This window comes from Puntigrus tetrazona, chromosome 7 (assembly GCF_018831695.1).
Source record: "Puntigrus tetrazona isolate hp1 chromosome 7, ASM1883169v1, whole genome shotgun sequence".
NCBI classification, from domain to species: Eukaryota; Metazoa; Chordata; class Actinopteri; order Cypriniformes; family Cyprinidae; genus Puntigrus; species Puntigrus tetrazona.
The window spans coordinates 7076311-7094544 of NC_056705.1; the positions used below are offsets into that span (position 1 = coordinate 7076311).

Genomic DNA, 18234 nt, shown 5'->3' on the forward strand with positions numbered 1-18234 from the left:
CCTCTTTCAGCTTTGACCTAAAATACGTACCTGGCTCTAAGAACATTGTCGCTGACGCCCTGAGCAGGGAACCTTTCGTCCAGTCAAGTGTAAGTCATCGACTTGTCACAGAACCTTACCACTCTTTGCTCAATCAGGTTAATGGAGTTGTAGATCAAGTCGTCCAAGATTCTTTCCGTCTTACCACAAACTGTCAAGCATTAAGTTCTGCTGATGACCCTCTGATACAGCTGGAGTTAGTGGCCAATGTCTAACGTCCCCAGGTGCTTTGAGTTCGCAGGATGTAGCTGCAGTATTGGACGCACATTGTTCTGGCGGTGTAGGACAGATGATGGGCGTGGAATCCATTCCACACTTCTTCAATATGGACCAGACTACGGCACTCACTGCAAGCACTCTGTCAGCTGCACAAGAACAGGATGACACTGTGAGCAGAGCTCTCTTTTATGTTCAACGACACAGACGCCCTGACAAACATGAACGTGCTAATGAGCCTCGTCCTGTCATAAGGCTTCTTAGGCATTGGAATAAACTTAACATCAGAGATGGCATGCTTTTCAGAGTTAAAAGAGACAATCATATGAACAAAAAGCTGTATCAATTCGTGCGTTCCAGATACTCTGAAACAACAAGTGCTTCATGGTCTGCATGATGCGGCTGGTCATCAAGGTCGCTCCAGGACACTCTCGTTGGCCAGACAAAGGTTTTTCTGGACAGGCATGCAACGCGACATAGCAAATTATGTGAAAAACTGTATGCGGTGTCTCGTAGGCAAGACCCTGAACCAAGAGATCGTGCACCTCTTGAGAACATTTACACCTCTGAGCCGATGGAACTCATCTGCATCGATTTCTGGACAGCGGAGCAGGGTGATAACAGGAGCGTGGATGTTCTTGTAGCAACAGACCATTTCACCAAAATGGCCTACGCTTTTCCCTGTAAGAACCAGTCCGCAAAGCAGGTTGCTCATCGATTATGGAACGGTCTCTTCTGTGTTTACGGATTCCCGATGCGTGTGCATTCGGATCAAGGCCCGAGCTTTGAGAGCAAATTGATGAAGGAGTTGCTGGATATGGCAGGTGTTAAGAAATCACACACCACCCCCTACCACCCAATGGGGAACGGAATCACGGAACGCTTCAACAGAACCTTAGGGAACATGATAAGATCCTTACCTCTTCAGTCCAAAGCCAAGTGGCCACAGTCTTTGCAGATGCTGACTTTCTGTTATAACTGCACCGTTCACGAGACCACAGGCTTTGCGCCTTTCTATTTAATGTTCGGGAGAGTCCCACGTCTTCCCATCGATGTGATGTTCCAGCATGTTCTCAGAGATGATACTGTTGTGAAGTATTCAGATTTCGTATCCAAGCTTAAATGTGACCTCGGCGAAGCTGCAAAATTGCACAGAAGCACAGTTCTACTGAGCAAGCTCGTCATGCAAGAATCTACAATCGGAAAGTAAAAGGATCACCTTTGACTGTCGGTGACAGAGTCCTTTTGGCGAATCGTGGAGAGCGTGGAAAAGAAAAATCGCAGATAAGTGGGAGTCAAACCTCTACAAGTGATGTCTGTGAGATCACCAATAAATGTCTATCGGATAAAAGACACAGAAACGGACAGAGAAAAGATTGTGCACAGGAACCTTTTACTACCTGTTAACTTTCTGTACAACGATGAAGTTGATTTACCATCTCATTCAACTGATTTGACCTCAGACTTGCCTGATCATCCTGACAATGATACAAGAACGGCTCACTGGGTTATGCAGTCTGATCAGCCCAACTGCCCCGAAAATGACAGTAACTCAAGTGCCTTGTCCGGAGTTCAGTGTTCTTTGGATGTTCAGAATTCCAATTCGAAAGCAGACTCTGATACCTGTAACAGCTCAGTATCCACTGAACAGGAAGTGACCTTCAACATGTGTTGAATGACAAACTAGTCCCTGATGAAGAGTTAGGCCAGAGTTCCTCACAGCACTCTTCGACTATGCCAGTTTTTCCACCTTCACAAGTAGACAATAACCCTGTTCTGGATACAGTTGACCCTGTAATTTGTACTCAACCAGAACTCATTCCCACAGACGCAATTAGAACTAGAGCTGGTAGGACCATTAAACCTCCACAAAGATTGATCTGTGAGATGAATAATCAGTTTGTGCATGATTCATCACCTTCAGTAATTTCTCTTTTGATGTGGTGAAAAACCTTTTCATGGGTAATTTTCATGGTTACAAGTTGAATTGTAATTTTTGAGCTGAGATCTTTCTTAAGAAGTTGACTTCTCAATCCTTGAATAGTGTATATAAAGAGAGGTGTTTAGGGCATCTCTTCAGTCTGTGTTTTGCATGGATTTTGGTACCAGTCCATACTTGCACACTTCCTATGGAGGAATTTTGTAATTGACATTCACACTGAAGTGTTTCAAGGACATTCTCACAACTATTTTTTTGTCTTGCTTTTGTTACCTTTCTCTGGTTCTTGTGGTGTTAAGCTCTCTAACTGTATAGGCGCTTCCCCAGTTTAGCATAATTTTAGGGGGGTGCATGTAACGGAGTGCAAATGTAAAATTACTGCATAAATGGGGACAGCGCCATCTACCTGGTGCAGGATGTAATTTAGCGTGTGGAGTAGGGACCGCCCACAGCAGAGTTAACGAAGCATTGCTGTGGGTAAGTTGCACGTGTGTCGCGGTCTGAGAATTACCATTAATAAGTGTTCAAATCACACAAATATTTGCTTTATAGTGACGTTATCTCTCAATGAACATGTTGAGACTCTGTTAAGTTATGTTTGGCGTCGAGTGTGTTGCTTGATGTCGAGTTATAACGAGATTATATTACGAGGCCGATTGTAATCTGTTTGTGTGTTGTGTTTTATGTAGAATGGTTTATTCTCAACGAACGTGCGAAACCTATATTTATACACACTGTCTCCATTGTGCAGGTATGTTGTTGAATATGTTGTTAAAAGTTGTTAAATTATTTGATTCAAAATGTGTTGCTCAAATTCTCCGCTAGGTGGGGATGTTTCACTTATAATACGGTTTAATTGTATTGCTCTGTATTATATTTAGGATCTCTACTCATGTGCTTTATAAGTAATTGAAAATGTGTCACGTATAAAGAAATTGTTAACATCTAAAACAAACACTATACGATCACAAAGTTAAAAAGAATTCAAGAAACAGAATTGAAAGAGCTGTTTTCAAATAAACAGAGCAGAGTTAACGAAGCATTGCTGTGGAATGGTTTATTCTCAACGAACGTCACGAAACCCTATTTATACACACTGTCTCCATTGTGCAGAGTTCACAAAGCATTGCAGAGGCCGCCCAGGCAAGACCGTCACATTGGTGCCGTGAAGTTGTGATGCCGCTGTGTTGCCGTGGGTCGTGTCTTCAAGCAAGCTGAGCGTGATCACCGTGTTGACTCTTACGGACTTTAAGCATTCATCATCGTTGGAACAGTTCATCATCAGTCCACAGCCTTTCGAAATCAAGGGACTCACTCGCTTTATCCTTTTTCGGCTTCTTGCTCTGCTCATCTATATTGAATTAATTTTTGCATGTGTATGTACTCTTTTTTTTTTTTTTTTTTTGAAACTTTGCTGCCTATGATGAGTAATAGTAAACGGTTTTACCTGACCAATGTACTCCTGGTCCAGTAGGCAGAGGTAGAGGGGTTTTAGGGTTTCCAATTCCCTTTTCAATGAACAGTCCCAGTGCTAACGATAGTTGTAGGCCTGGCAGAGAGTATGATGACACACAGTCAGATGTCAATCACAGAGCAGCCTGCGCTTCAACACCTAACAGTGATAGCGTGCATGACATGTTAGGGCAGATGACTTCAATTGTTCATCAGATTGGCCAACAATTAGCAGACAACATTATGTCTCATCTCAGTCCTTATAGCTTAGACACTGACACACCAAGTAAACAGCACACTGATGATAGGACTACTCAACCTTCAAGCATGTTAAATGTGTCTCAAAACCAAGTGATTCAGCACAGGAAAGTCAAGGAGCCGCCTTCCTTCAGAGGGGATAGCTCTGACTCGATTGTAATTGAGGAGTGGGAGGATCTCATGAAGACATTTGTTAAAAAGAGCAGTATGAGTGCTGATGAACATGTGGAAGAAATCCTAGTACACCTTCGTGGTAAAGCAAAAGATGTAGTCAAGTTCTGGATCAGAAATTGTGATTCTGCAATTGCTGTCTGCCCAAATTCCGTTTACAGCCTGCTTCGCAAACATTTCAGCTCTAATCATTACTCTCAGTTCCTCTTGCCGACTTTTATACTACCTTACCTGAAGAGGATGAAAACCCATACGACTACTGGTTGAGACTCAACAAAGCAGCGGATGTTGCCTCTGAATGCCTGCGAGAGCAAGGTAAAACACTTGACAAGCCCCATGTGGAAATAGTTCACATGTTTATCAGACACTGCCCAAGTAAAGACTTAGCCTTGACCTTCAGATCCAAGCCGATTGACAAGTGGTCTGCCCATGAAGTTCAGGCCGTCCTTAATGACTATCAATCTGACTTATCGCTCAAAGCCACCAGTACAGTGCATCGCAGCCACAGTGAAAGAGTTTCGGTTAACAAGATTGATGTTAATTCAGTTCCAGCGCCTGCTCCTTCAATGTGCGAACAACAGAAAAGTCCAGATTTATCTGCTCTTGAAAAGGTCATCGACATGCTTGAAAAGGTCCTGCTAACCAATACTAACAGAACTCAGTCCCGTCCTAAACAGCAGCCTTACAGCAGACTTCCTAGGATTGAAGGTTTTGATGCCTTGCCATGTTCTATCTGCGACGACGCTTTCCCACTCTGCCTTAACTCATTGTCGTGAGCATCGGCTATGCTTTCAGTGTCAGTCACCAGGTCATTCCAGACGGTCCTGCCCTAGGTGGAGACGGTCACCTCAGCCTCATCAGGAAAACTGACAGGTCTGTGCGTAAGGAGGTTAGTGCAGACCAAACTGATAATCCTCCAATGTTTGCCACACAAGATTATGAGTCTATTTTTGAGAAGAACAAATCCAGTGTCTCACCTGAGAAAACAGCTGTATTTCAAGGGATACAACGAGTTCCTAGAGCCGATTCGTTATTCTACACTGCTGTATCTGTGGAAAATGGTCCGTCTTTCACTGCATTACTCGACAGTGGCTCAATGGCGTGCACTCTCAGTGAGGCAGCTGAAGCTAAGCTGCTAGCAAGTGCTTCTACATTGTCAAAGAGTTTTGCCGATGATGTTGTGATTATTGGATGTGGTGGTCATCGTGTCACGCCAACGGCAATGTATGATTTGTCCATCTGTGTCTACGGATGTAAAATGATAGTACCTGTGCTGATTGTTCCAGGCCAGACTGATGAGATGATCTTGGGCAGCAACGCCATCAAGAGCCTGCTGACTATTCTGAAAAATACGGATGACTACTGGAAATTGATTTCACTACCAAGCGGTGATGGACAAAAGGAGTGTTTAGAGTTCATTTCCTTGCTGTCCAATACACAGCGATGGAGAGGTGATCACGTACCTGAGAAAGTTGGTACTGTTAAACTCAAGCACTGTGTCACGCTTCAACCCCAAACTGAACACCTTGTATGGGGCAAGCTTCCCGTCAACTCTGTGATGTCTGTGGGTAGTACAGTATTGGTGGAGCCTACCCAATCCAAATGTGGCCCTAAGCAGATCATGGTGGGTCGAGTCATTACACCTTTATGGGGTGACGGCTGGATACCTGTGAAAGTTATAAATCCCACAAACAGTGTGTTGACATTGAGAAGAAATGCAAAGATTGCGGATGTTTCTCCTTGCATCGCTGTTGAAGATCTCCCAGAGAGTGACTATATTAAGTCTCAAGTTCAACACTTTCAACATGATGATGGCTCCCAGGAATCTGAAGATGAGATGGTACAGACCTTGAATGATTTGGGATTGAACGACTTGGATCTAACAGCTTGTGAAGTGCCTTCAACATGGAAGATGAAATTACTCCATCTTGTGAAGAAATATGAGTCCATATTTTCGAGGAACAAAATGGACTGTGGCGAAGCCAAAGATTTTGTACATCGGATCCGCCTAATCGACGACAGACCCTTTCGCCTCCCCTACCGTCGTGTACCGCCTGGACATTATGAAAAGCTGAGAGTAGCGCTGGATGAAATGGAAGAGAAAGGAATAATCAGAAAATCAAACAGTGAGTACGCCTCCCCCCTCGTCCTGGTGTGGAAAAAGAACGGTGATTTGAGGATTTGTACTGACTTTCGATGGCTGAACGCCAGGACTGTAAAAGATGCCCATCCTCTGCCACACCAGTCAGACGCTTTAGCTGCTCTTGGAGGAAACGCTTACTTCTCGACTATGGACCTTACCTCAGGCTTCTATAATGTTCCTTTGCATGAGGACGATAGGAAATATACTGCTTTCTCTTCACCATTTGGGCTGCATGAATATAACAGGATGCCCCAAGGCCTTTGCAACAGTCCAGCTACATTCATGCGCATGATGATGTCAATCTTTGGTGATAAGAACTTCACAAGCTTACTTTGTTATCTCGATGATCTCATGGTCTTTGCCCCCAACGAGCAGGTTGCTCTTGAAAGGCTGGAGATGGTGTTTTCAAGACTCAAAGCCCATAATCTCAAGCTCTCTCCTAAAAAGTGCCATTTCTTGAGAAAATCTGTTAAGTTTCTTGGCCATGTCATTTGTGAAGATGGCGTCAAAACAGACCCTGGGAAAATAAAGGCCATCACAGATGTTAAAGCAGTTGACTTGATGGATTCTGATGGAGCTACTCCGTGCCACAAGAAGATTAGATCTTTCTTAGGCATGGTATTATACTACCAACATTTTATAGAGCGATGTTCTGCCAAAGCCAAGCCTTTATTCGATCTCATCTCAAAGACTGACACGAGAGGCTCTAGAGGAAGGAGAAGGAAGCTTAGCTCAAAAGCTATGTGCACCAAGCTCGCACCTACAGACTGGACTGACAAATGCCAGGATTCATTTGACACCTTGAAAGAGGATCTTCTCACAAGCGTAACGCTAGCACACCCTGACTTTAACCGTGAATTCATATTATCTATAGATGCCTCGTTTGACGGCTTGGGAGCTGTTGTTTCTCAGATTCCTGAGGGTGGCACTATAGCTAGGCCCGTGGCATTTGCTAGCAAGACGTTGTCTCGTTCCCAGATGAATTACCCGGCTCACAGGCTAGAATTCCTTGCGCTCAAGTGGGCGATATGCGACAAGTTCCATTATTGGTTGAAGGGCCGTCATTTTACAGCTTGGACGGACAATAATCCCCTCACTTACATACTCACCAAGCCACGCCTTGATGCATGTGAGCAACGCTGGGTTGCTAAATTAGCCTCTTTCAGCTTTGACCTAAAATACGTACCTGGCTCTAAGAACATTGTCGCTGACGCCTGAGCAGGGAACCTTTCGTCCAGTCAAGTGTAAGTCATCGACTTGTCACAGAACCTTACCACTCTTTGCTCAATCAGGTTAATGGAGTTGTAGATCAAGTCGTCCAAGATTCTTTCCGTCTTACCACAAACTGTCAAGCATTAAGTTCTGCTGATGACCCCTCTGATACAGCTGGAGTTAGTGGCCAATGTCTAACGTCCCCAGGTGCTTTGAGTTCGCAGGATGTAGCTGCAGTATTGGGCGCACATTGTTCTGGCGGTGTAGGACAGATGATGGGCGTGGAATCCATTCCACACTTCTTCAATATGGACCAGACTACGGCACTCACTGCAAGCACTCTGTCAGCTGCACAAGAACAGGATGACACTGTGAGCAGAGCTCTCTTTTATGTTCAACGACACAGACGCCTGACAAACATGAACGTGCTAATGAGCCTCGTCCTGTCATAAGGCTTCTTAGGCATTGGAATAAACTTAACATCAGAGATGGCATGCTTTTCAGAGTTAAAAGAGACAATCATATGAACAAAAAGCTGTATCAATTCGTCGTTCCAGATACTCTGAAACAACAAGTGCTTCATGGTCTGCATGATGCGGCTGGTCATCAAGGTCGCTCCAGGACACTCTCGTTGGCCAGACAAAGGTTTTTCTGGACAGGCATGCAACGCGACATAGCAAATTATGTGAAAAACTGTATGCGGTGTCTCGTAGGCAAGACCCTGAACCAAGAGATCGTGCACCTCTTGAGAACATTCACACCTCTGAGCCGATGGAACTCATCTGCATCGATTTCTGGACAGCGGAGCAGGGTGATAACAGGAGCGTGGATGTTCTTGTAGCAACAGACCATTTCACCAAAATGGCCTACGCTTTTCCCTGTAAGAACCAGTCCGCAAAGCAGGTTGCTCATCGATTATGGAACGGTCTCTTCTGTGTTTACGGATTCCCGATGCGTGTGCATTCGGATCAAGGCCCGAGCTTTGAGAGCAAATTGATGAAGGAGTTGCTGGATATGGCAGGTGTTAAGAAATCACACACCACCCCTACCACCCAATGGGGAACGGAATCACGGAACGCCTAACAGAACCTTAGGGAACATGATAAGATCCTTACCTCTTCAGTCCAAAGCCAAGTGGCCACAGTCTTTGCAGATGCTGACTTTCTGTTATAACTGCACCGTTCACGAGACCACAGGCTTTGCGCCTTTCTATTTAATGTTCGGGAGAGTCCCACGCCTTCCCATCGATGTGATGTTCCAGCATGTTCTCAGAGATGATACTGTTGTGAAGTATTCAGATTTCGTATCCAAGCTTAAATGTGACCTCGCGAAGCTGCAAAAATTGCACAGAAGCACAGTTCTACTGAGCAAGCTCGTCATGCAAGAATCTACAATCGGAAAGTAAAAGGATCACCTTTGACTGTCGGTGACAGAGTCCTTTTGGCGAATCGTGGAGAGCGTGGAAAAGAAAAATCGCAGATAAGTGGGAGTCAAACCTCTACGAAGTGATGTCTGTGAGATCACCAATAAATGTCTATCGGATAAAAGACACAGAAACGGACAGAGAAAAGATTGTGCACAGGAACCTTTTACTACCTGTTAACTTTCTGTACAACGATGAAGTTGATTTACCATCTCATTCAACTGATTTGACCTCAGACTTGCCTGATCATCCTGACAATGATACAAGAACGGCTCACTGGGTTATGCAGTCTGATCAGCCCAACTGCCCCGAAAATGACAGTAACTCAAGTGCCTTGTCCGGAGTTCAGTGTTCTTTGGATGTTCAGAATTCCAATTCGAAAGCAGACTCTGATACCTGTAACAGCTCAGTATCCACTGAACAGGAAGTGACCTTCAACATGTGTTGAATGACAAACTAGTCCCTGATGAAGAGTTAGGCCAGAGTTCCTCACAGCACTCTTCGACTATGCCAGTTTTTCCACCTTCACAAGTAGACAATAACCCTGTTCTGGATACAGTTGACCCTGTAATTTGTACTCAACCAGAACTCATTCCCACAGACGCAATTAGAACTAGAGCTGGTAGGACCATTAAACCTCCACAAAGATTGATCTGTGAGATGAATAATCAGTTTGTGCATGATTCATCACCTTCAGTAATTTCTCTTTTGATGTGGTGAAAAACCTTTTCATGGGTAATTTTCATGGTTACAAGTTGAATTGTAATTTTTGAGCTGAGATCTTTCTTAAGAAGTTGACTTCTCAATCCTTGAATAGTGTATATAAAGAGAGGTGTTTAGGGCATCTCTTCAGTCTGTGTTTTGCATGGATTTTGGTACCAGTCCATACTTGCACACTTCCTATGGAGGAATTTTGTAATTGACATTCACACTGAAGTGTTTCAAGGACATTCTCACAACTATTTTTTTGTCTTGCTTTTGTTACCTTTCTCTGGTTCTTGTGGTGTTAAGCTCTCTAACTGTATAGGCGCTTCCCCAGTTTAGCATAATTTTAGGGGGGTGCATGTAACGGAGTGCAAATGTAAAATTACTGCATAAATGGGGACAGCGCCATCTACCCGGTGCAGGATGTAATTTAGCGTGTGGAGTAGGGACCGCCCACAGCAGAGTTAACGGCTATTGCTGTGGGTAAGTTGCACGTGTGTCGCGGTCTGAGAATTACCATTAATAAGTGTTCAAATCACACAAATATTTGCTTTATAGTGACGTTATCTCTCAATGAACATGTTGAGACTCTGTTGAGTTATGTTTGGCGTCGAGTGTGTTGCTTGATGTCGAGTTATAACGAGATTATATTACGAGGCCGATTGTAATCTGTTTGTGTGTTGTGTTTTATGTAGAATGGTTTATTCTCAACGAACGTGCGAAACCCTATTTTTACACACACTGTCTCCATTGTGCAGGTATGTTGTTGAATATGTTGTTAAAAGTTGTTAAATTATTTGATTCAAAATGTGTTGCTCAAATTCTCCGCTAGGTGGGGATGTTTCACTTATAATACGGTTTAATTGTATTGCTCTGTATTATATTTAGGATCTCTACTCATGTGCTTTATAAGTAATTGAAAATGTGTCACGTATAAAGAAATTGTTAACATCTAAAACAAACACTATACGATCACAAAGTTAAAAAGAATTCAAGAAACAGAATTGAAAGAGCTGTTTTCAAATAAACAGAGCAGAGTTAACGAAGCATTGCTGTGGAATGGTTTATTCTCAACGAACGTGCGAAACCCTATTTATACACACTGTCTCCATTGTGCAGAGTTCACAAAGCATTGCAGAGGCCGCCCAGGCAAGACCGTCACACATTGCAGGTGATTCTACCCACCGTACACACCACTTCTTTAGACTACCGCCATCAGGGAGACTGCGGAGTCTCCAGGCTAGGACCAGTAGACTGAAGGACAGCTTCATACATCAGGCTGTCAGGAAGCTGAACTCCCTCCCATTCTTGCAACATAGGGTCTGAGAGTAACACAATTACAATTCTATGTATGCGTGTGCTGTACGTGTGGAAGAATTCACAATAAAGCAGACTTCACTTCACTTGATTATTCTGGAACCCTTAATGTAAAGTGTTACTTTTCTTCAGTTAGACAAGGAAAAAACGGAAATCATTGCATTTGAAAACAAAGATGAAGTTCTGAAGGTCAATATATACTTTGACTCTAAGAATCAAACAACTAAAAATCAAGCCAAGATTCTTGGTGTGATTCTGGAGACAGACCTCAGTTTCAGTAGCCATGTCAAAGCAGTAACTAAATTAGCATACTATCCTCTCAAAGACATTGCAAGATTTTTTTTAATGTCTTGTCTCTAGTCAAGACTTGGAGAAGCTTGTTCATGTCTTTATCACCAGCATGATGGTTTAGCGGCATCCTCATGGGCCTCCTAAGAAGACCATAAGACAGCTGCAGCTCATCCAGATACTGCCAGAATTCTGGCTAGAACCAAAAAATCTGAGCATATCACACCAGTCCTCAGGTCCTTAAACTGGCTTCCAGTTACATTTAGGATAGATTTTAAGTACTTTTATTCATTTATAACTCACTCAATAGCATAAGGCCTAAATATATTGCAGATCAGCTCACTGAATATAAACCTAACAGAGCACTCAGATCATTAGAATCAAGTCAGAAATACCAATGGTTCACACAAAACAGGAGGAGTCTGCTTGTAGCCATTATGCTTCCCGCAGTTGGAACCAGTTTCCAGAAAAGATTAGATGTGCTAAAAATGTAGCCACTTTTGAATCCAGGCTAAAAACTCATCTGTTTGGCTGTGCATTTGTTGAATGATAACTGTGCTACAAGTGTGCAATCTCACACTTCAGGGTGACTGTCTCTCCAGGGAATACAGGACTGTCGGGAGCCACAGTCAGTGAAGATCTGGGTAAATCTGTGAACAGAAGAAAACAGACTCTAGAATATCACTAAACAGACAGATATCTCACTTCATGTAGTTGCTAGTGATACAATTATGAATCAAATTTGGCATGTTATGATACGAGCTGAAATGCAATGAAATGTTTATATTTATGTATTTGTTTTGTCAATTTATTTATTTTATTAATTATTATTTATTATTTTATTATTATTATTTAGTTTTATATCAAATTACTTTTTATGTAAATTCTTACTTTTATTCGTGATGACATGAATTATATTGCTGCTAAAACATAAAAATTTAAATACAGCCACTAGATGGCTCGTTTAGATTTACATGGTTTGGCTTATACTTGCATACTTGTTCCCATAGTTACAAAAGCTTATAAATCATAGAGAATTATTTTTCTGAGAAAGTATAAATGCAGAAAGTTTACTGTAAGGGTAGGTTTAGGAAATATAAAACAGTTTGCGCAGTGTAAAAACCATCACAAGCGGCTTTTAAATATGAACATACATAGAATGTGTCATTCACACAAACATTAAACATGAAGGTGAGACTCAAACTGAAATATGTAATAAATATCAGTTTGACAACATTAGATGTAACGTATAACCTTAATAAACATAACTGATACGGAAAACTAAAAAGAAACAAAACAAGAAATCAAATTCAAACAAAACGTGCATTCTGGGGAAGTCAATTTATGTTTTTTTTTCACTGTAAATTATAAATAATACTTTTTGAATATTTTTTAATATAAGGTTTGCACAGCATAAAAATCATACTACAAATCCCTGTAAAACATAAAAATCCTCATTACAACCAAGACTATGTGATCCATGTACAAAAATAAACTAGCCTACAACACAATTGACATTTGTTTAATATATTGAATTTATTTCAGTGTAGCACAGTACCTTGAGTGAGTCCAGAGTGGACAAAAGACATCAGCACTAAAAGCAGAAAAAGAAACAAATATAAATCATTTAATTCATTTAACAATCACTAAACTAATCACTAGAGCTTCAACTTTTCTTTTTTTCCATGAGAACTGATGGCAGAGATTTTTCATCATTTATCGTTACCACACACACACACACACACACACACACACACACACACACACAAAATAGTGCACGGTATACGTTTTTTACACCATTGGTTCGTCATTGGAACAAAACAAATTACAGACTTCAAACCACATTAGGACAAAATGTCTCACTTCCTGTTGGCTGTCGCCACCATCGACTTAATTGTGAAATCATAGCAGCTTTAAAAAGAATGCGAACACTATAAGGTATTTTCACACAAAGTATATTTTAAATTAACTAAACCCAGTTTAGTTCAAATGTACCAGAAATCTGTGAGTGACCCAAAGTGATGTGGTCTCAGTATGCATATAAAATACAGTATATAATCATGTTCGCATGTTAATGCACTAAACAATAGCTGACTTCACACACCCACTAAAAATGACACTGAGATAAACCAGTTCAAAATAATAATAATAATAATAACAAAAGTAAATGAGTGAATAAATATAAATAAATGTATATATAAACACTGAATCTTTTTTGTGACAGACACCACTTATTTGATGTACTGTTTTCAATGCAATGGAATGCAGGCATTGATATTTGGGCCACTACAATTAATGTATTATACAACACCAAACTCTCATTAACACAAATGCATTTAACCATCAAACTACCAGAAAACAGAAAAGACGAGTATTACAACAAAACCAAGCAAAAGCACTTGTCCACGGAGCCTCTGATCCACACGTAACATCACCACATTGAATCTCAATGTTAAAATATACGACAAGCACTGAGACCGTCCTAAACACAGCACAAGCATTCTTTATCTTCAGCTGAATACTGAAACACTAAATAATAAAACATGAGAATACTCACAGAGTATGAGAGGCAGTGCACTGGACCCCATACTGACACATTAATAGAGTGTTTAACAGCGAAGTGAACGCTAAATCAGACACTTCCTGTGTTTGAGAGATGAGGGAGGAGACGACACTCTACACACAAACACATGAAGAAATTGACATAAAAGAGTTCCATTCTGAGATATTTAACTACTTGTTCAGTGCATGCAAGTTTTTTAAACTGTTCTTATCCTTTAAAAGTATGGTTTAAAAGCTATTTTAATGTTTGGTAATCGCTCTAATCCTGCCGTAGTCTCACACGGAGAGAAGAGTGAACATGAAGAAAAGCCCTATGAGGTTAATCCTACGTAGGCCTACTGCTTTTACACAATGTACCTGTTATTAAATGTTTTAATTTATTAAAAAACAATCAGATTAAAATCTGCAACCACTCATGGAAGTGTTATCGCATACATCACCTTATTTCGTACATAAAGACTTCCCAGTGTGACTGCTGCTAAATAAATATATAAAGAAAGAAAACAAAAAGATTAAGCATGACTCCTGTTTTGGTATGGTCCCACGATCAGTGACAAAATATGAACGCAACGATTGAAATGAAGTGAATTGCATACACTGTTACTCACAAGTGACGCATGCAGTCTAATGATTTTAAATGATTCCACGGAGTAATGATTCACCACATCAACATTTAAAACAGTTACTTAATCTCTAAAAGCAGTAATTACGACAGAGGATATTTTTAAAAGTGAGAAGTGGTGTGAGAAGTGAACGACGAGACATTCGGGGGATTTTTCAGCAGGACTCTTTATCCAGCTCTTAAAAGACTGCTAAATTTGACATTAGACAGGTATTCTAAGTGGGAAATGAAAACGGCACGCACACGTTGAAACTTTTGCGCTTGTTGTAGTGTTTTGAGGTTCATGAATCTAAAGATGAAGAATATGTTCCGCACTCTTAAACTCGCAGAGCAGAAGTCAAACCACAGCCATCAGCTCATCTCTTTTATTAGCCTCTTAACACTTCTGTCATGTTCTCGCTACAAGCAGCTTCTAAAGTTGGCAATGCACAAATATCAATGCGTCTTCAACGATGAGCTAGTACAGATCAGCCAGGCTGTCTCGCCGACCAACCACAGCCAAGCTTCCCCACCAGCCAACCACAACGCTCACAATCACAAGAATTCTGTTCAGCCACTCCCACGCGTAATCATCACCCAATCAAGCATCTGCATTTAATCACACAGTGTCCGGTCTCGTTCCTGACGAAGTGGACTCATGCTAACACTCTATTGAGTTAAGCCATTTATACCTACCTTGAAACTTACCTCGTGTTCTTCTCCGGTTCCAGTTAACTCCTGTGTTTTTCGGTGGTCTCCATTCAGCTCTGCGTTCAGTAACACATCTTGCAGCCAGAAAGCACACGGGAACCAGCGGCGAGCTGAGAAGAAGACCAGACAGGTGTCTTGTGTGACCAAAACTACTTCTGAAACCCTCCACAAGTCAAACGGTCCTCTCGGGGTCTGCTTGACCTGGGCCTGGCACGAACTTCTCCAGTTCTTCAAATCTTTTTCTTATCCTCTCTACTTAACGTTTAGATACATTAAAGATGGCTTGGTCTTCAGGCTCTAGGTCAGGTCATTCTTGTAAAAGAGATTTTATTCTTTTTTTTTTTACCTGGTAAAATAAAGAAATTACTTGGTGATTTTAGTTTTTTTTTCATCTCTATTTTGTCTTACATTTTCCTCTTTATTCCTATATTTCCTAATTATCCTCCTTTCTTTTATATTTTTAATTGTAGTAAAACTTTTTTTTTTTACAGTTACACCTATTAGTTGTTTATTAGCATGCATATTACTAGAATATTAGCCACTTATTAGTGGTAATGTCTATTAATACCTTCTTCAACATGACCTTATTCTAGATCCCTAATCCTACCCAATCCCGAAATGTAACAACTGCCTTACTAACTATTAATAAGCAGCGAATTTATTGAGAAAGCTGCTAAATAAAGGTTGATTTGTTGCTAAAAGTTGCTAAATGACCTGTCATTGCACGATGATATCATTGCATTATTTTAGATGTTTCTTGTGAAATAATATACATCATATTAAAATAGAAATAACTGCATCTTTAAATACTTTGAATTATAGAACACTTATACCATTTTGAGTAATTAAAATTTAGTTTTTAATAGCTAGTAATACTACAAATTCTTGTAAAATTCTTGTCTGTAAAAATATTAATACAAAAACAAAAATTGATATTAAAGTTTAGTGGATACTAATGGATAACGGATAATGCCCTAAAATTATTTTTAATTAATCTTTTCTTTTTTTTTCTTCTAACTTCGCAGGTACAAACCACATTGGATTTATGTTCCATAAAGTAACAATAATTTAATTTTTCAATTATTATTAAATTTAACAATTGCAAAATTGAATGTGATGCGTGTACTGCTGCTTTAGGTTGATGAGCTCTGTCTAATGATGTGACATCACAACACGAGGTCATGTGACCCGTCTCAAAATGACACCCTAAACCTTTCACGGTCTCCAGACCATCCACGATACAGACACAATAGCACCCTACTTCTTATGTGACTTATTTGCAAAGAGACCTCACTGCAGGACCTTCATAAATCAATGGGACACGCAAAACTGTTTTGTAAAATGTAAGTAAAGTTTATTAAAAAAATGTATACACATTCTGCATATTTAACACTTGAAATTGAACACAAATCTTACAAAAACTCTTATATCGCAGAATAAATCAACCACATATCTGCAAACAGTTCTAAACATTTGAAACATTAAGAATATAAATGCAATACATTTTAAACATTTTGTATACTTAATTTTTTATGCATGCGACTAAAAATACATTTCCATCTGACACACGAGCTGAATGTCTTTGGGAATTATGGTGACTTTCTTGGTGTGAATTGCGCATAATTTTGTGTTTTTATTAATATAAATCTTATTACACTTAATTAAGTCCATCGTATATGAAATGTATGAAAATATGTATTTAAGAAAATTCAATTACACTTTATAACATAAATATATATATATACACACACATATACATATATATATACATATATATATATATAATATATATATATATATATATATATATATATATATACACAGAGAAAGAGAGAGAAAGAGATAATAATTGTATTTTCATACTTTATTAATTATCAAATTATCATGTCTAAGTTATGTTATTTACAAAAAAAGTTATTTAGAGGTTATCAGTCTTTAATGAGATCACATAGAAAGTAAAGGATTAATAAATGATTTAAATGTACGTTATTAAATCCTATTATTTACACAGATGATAATAGTTGCTCAGTATGTTAATACATGCTTTATTAACACACGTTCTTGCTGTAATTCATGAATAAGTCTGCTAGATATAAAACATTTAGTAGTTGCTGGCCATCTGTTTTTGTGAACTCATCTAAAGTAAAAAAAAAAACACTTGGCAAAAACTAGCATTATTTAATAAAACAGAGGAATATTGTATTTAACTTCATCACCTAAGTGCCCAATATACTATTTATTCACGTAATTGTGGCACAGCACCAACAGAATAATGTAATACTTTCTAGTGCACTTTTATTTAGAGTTTTGTTAAACATACTTGAGCACTGGAAAATGTGCTATACATTTGTTTTGCTTTCATAATACGTGTACAGAAAACTGCACGAGCATCTCTAAATCAAGCACACGCACAAGCAGTTACTTTAAGCAAAGCCAGCGTTACTGTGTCTGCTGAGAATCTTTTATTCGTCGGCCGTCTTCAGACACCTTTAAACAGATAAAAGAAGACGCAGAATTATGAGCTCGTTCTGGTGATGATTTACAGTTTAAAGATGAAGAGGAACCTCTGATCATCACAAATAAATGTGCTGAATCACTTAAATGCATTACGTGCCACGAACTACACGAACAGGTGCAAAGTGTTACATTTTTGTAGAACTGAACTTGAATTCTTACGGGTTTTATTCTTCCTCCTAATAGGTTGAGCGTAAGTTGCATCAACAGCATCAGCACCTGAACGACACAAATAATCAATAACAATAAAATAAAGGTCTAAATCACATGACTCGTAAATCATTCTCATCTATAGCAGAAACAGTGCATGATGGGTAATATTCAAGAGCAGTGTTTCTCCTGTACTAGTGATGTTTCTCTCACCTCCGACCGTGTTGTTCTTCAGTTCTGAGTACACAGTGTCTCCAGACTCACCGCTCTTTCCTGAGAGAGATACAATGCATGAACATAATTTACATATAATAACTGATAATATATGACTAAAGAGATCAGAATATTTTATGTAGATTTCTTTTGAAGCATGCTTTGTTAAAATATTTTTTTTTTTACATGGTCTGTAACATGCTCATGCCAACATTTCAGATCATCTCTTCATTTACCTCTGGGTTTCTGATTAGATTTCATCTCTATCATAATATCAGCAAGTCCAGCCTCTGTCGTGAAAAACAACACTTTGGTTATCT

General features: G+C 39.8%; 2 protein-coding genes across 3 annotated transcripts in view; both read right to left on the reverse strand.

Moving 5' to 3' along the window:
* LOC122348964 (hemicentin-1-like) overlaps positions 1-14277 on the reverse strand; it is a 46970-nt gene extending 32693 nt beyond the window's left edge. For both annotated transcript variants that reach the window (XM_043244884.1, XM_043244882.1), the window contains exons 1-4: positions 14166-14277; positions 13721-13839; positions 12722-12757; positions 11742-11813 (exon numbers count right to left, since the gene is read on the reverse strand). In XM_043244884.1, the coding sequence (XP_043100819.1) occupies positions 11742-11813; positions 12722-12757; positions 13721-13751 (139 nt within the window). In that variant the 5' untranslated portion in view covers positions 13752-13839; positions 14166-14277. The remainder of the gene's footprint in view (positions 1-11741; positions 11814-12721; positions 12758-13720; positions 13840-14165) is intronic.
* A 2587-nt stretch (positions 14278-16864) lies between these two features.
* The window catches only part of LOC122349534 (titin-like), a 55500-nt gene continuing 54130 nt past the window's right edge, over positions 16865-18234 (reverse strand). The window contains exons 24-27 of the mRNA XM_043245616.1: positions 18151-18204; positions 17915-17974; positions 17714-17770; positions 16865-17524 (exon numbers count right to left, since the gene is read on the reverse strand). Coding sequence (XP_043101551.1) covers positions 17517-17524; positions 17714-17770; positions 17915-17974; positions 18151-18204 — 179 coding nt within the window. The 3' untranslated portion in view covers positions 16865-17516. The remainder of the gene's footprint in view (positions 17525-17713; positions 17771-17914; positions 17975-18150; positions 18205-18234) is intronic.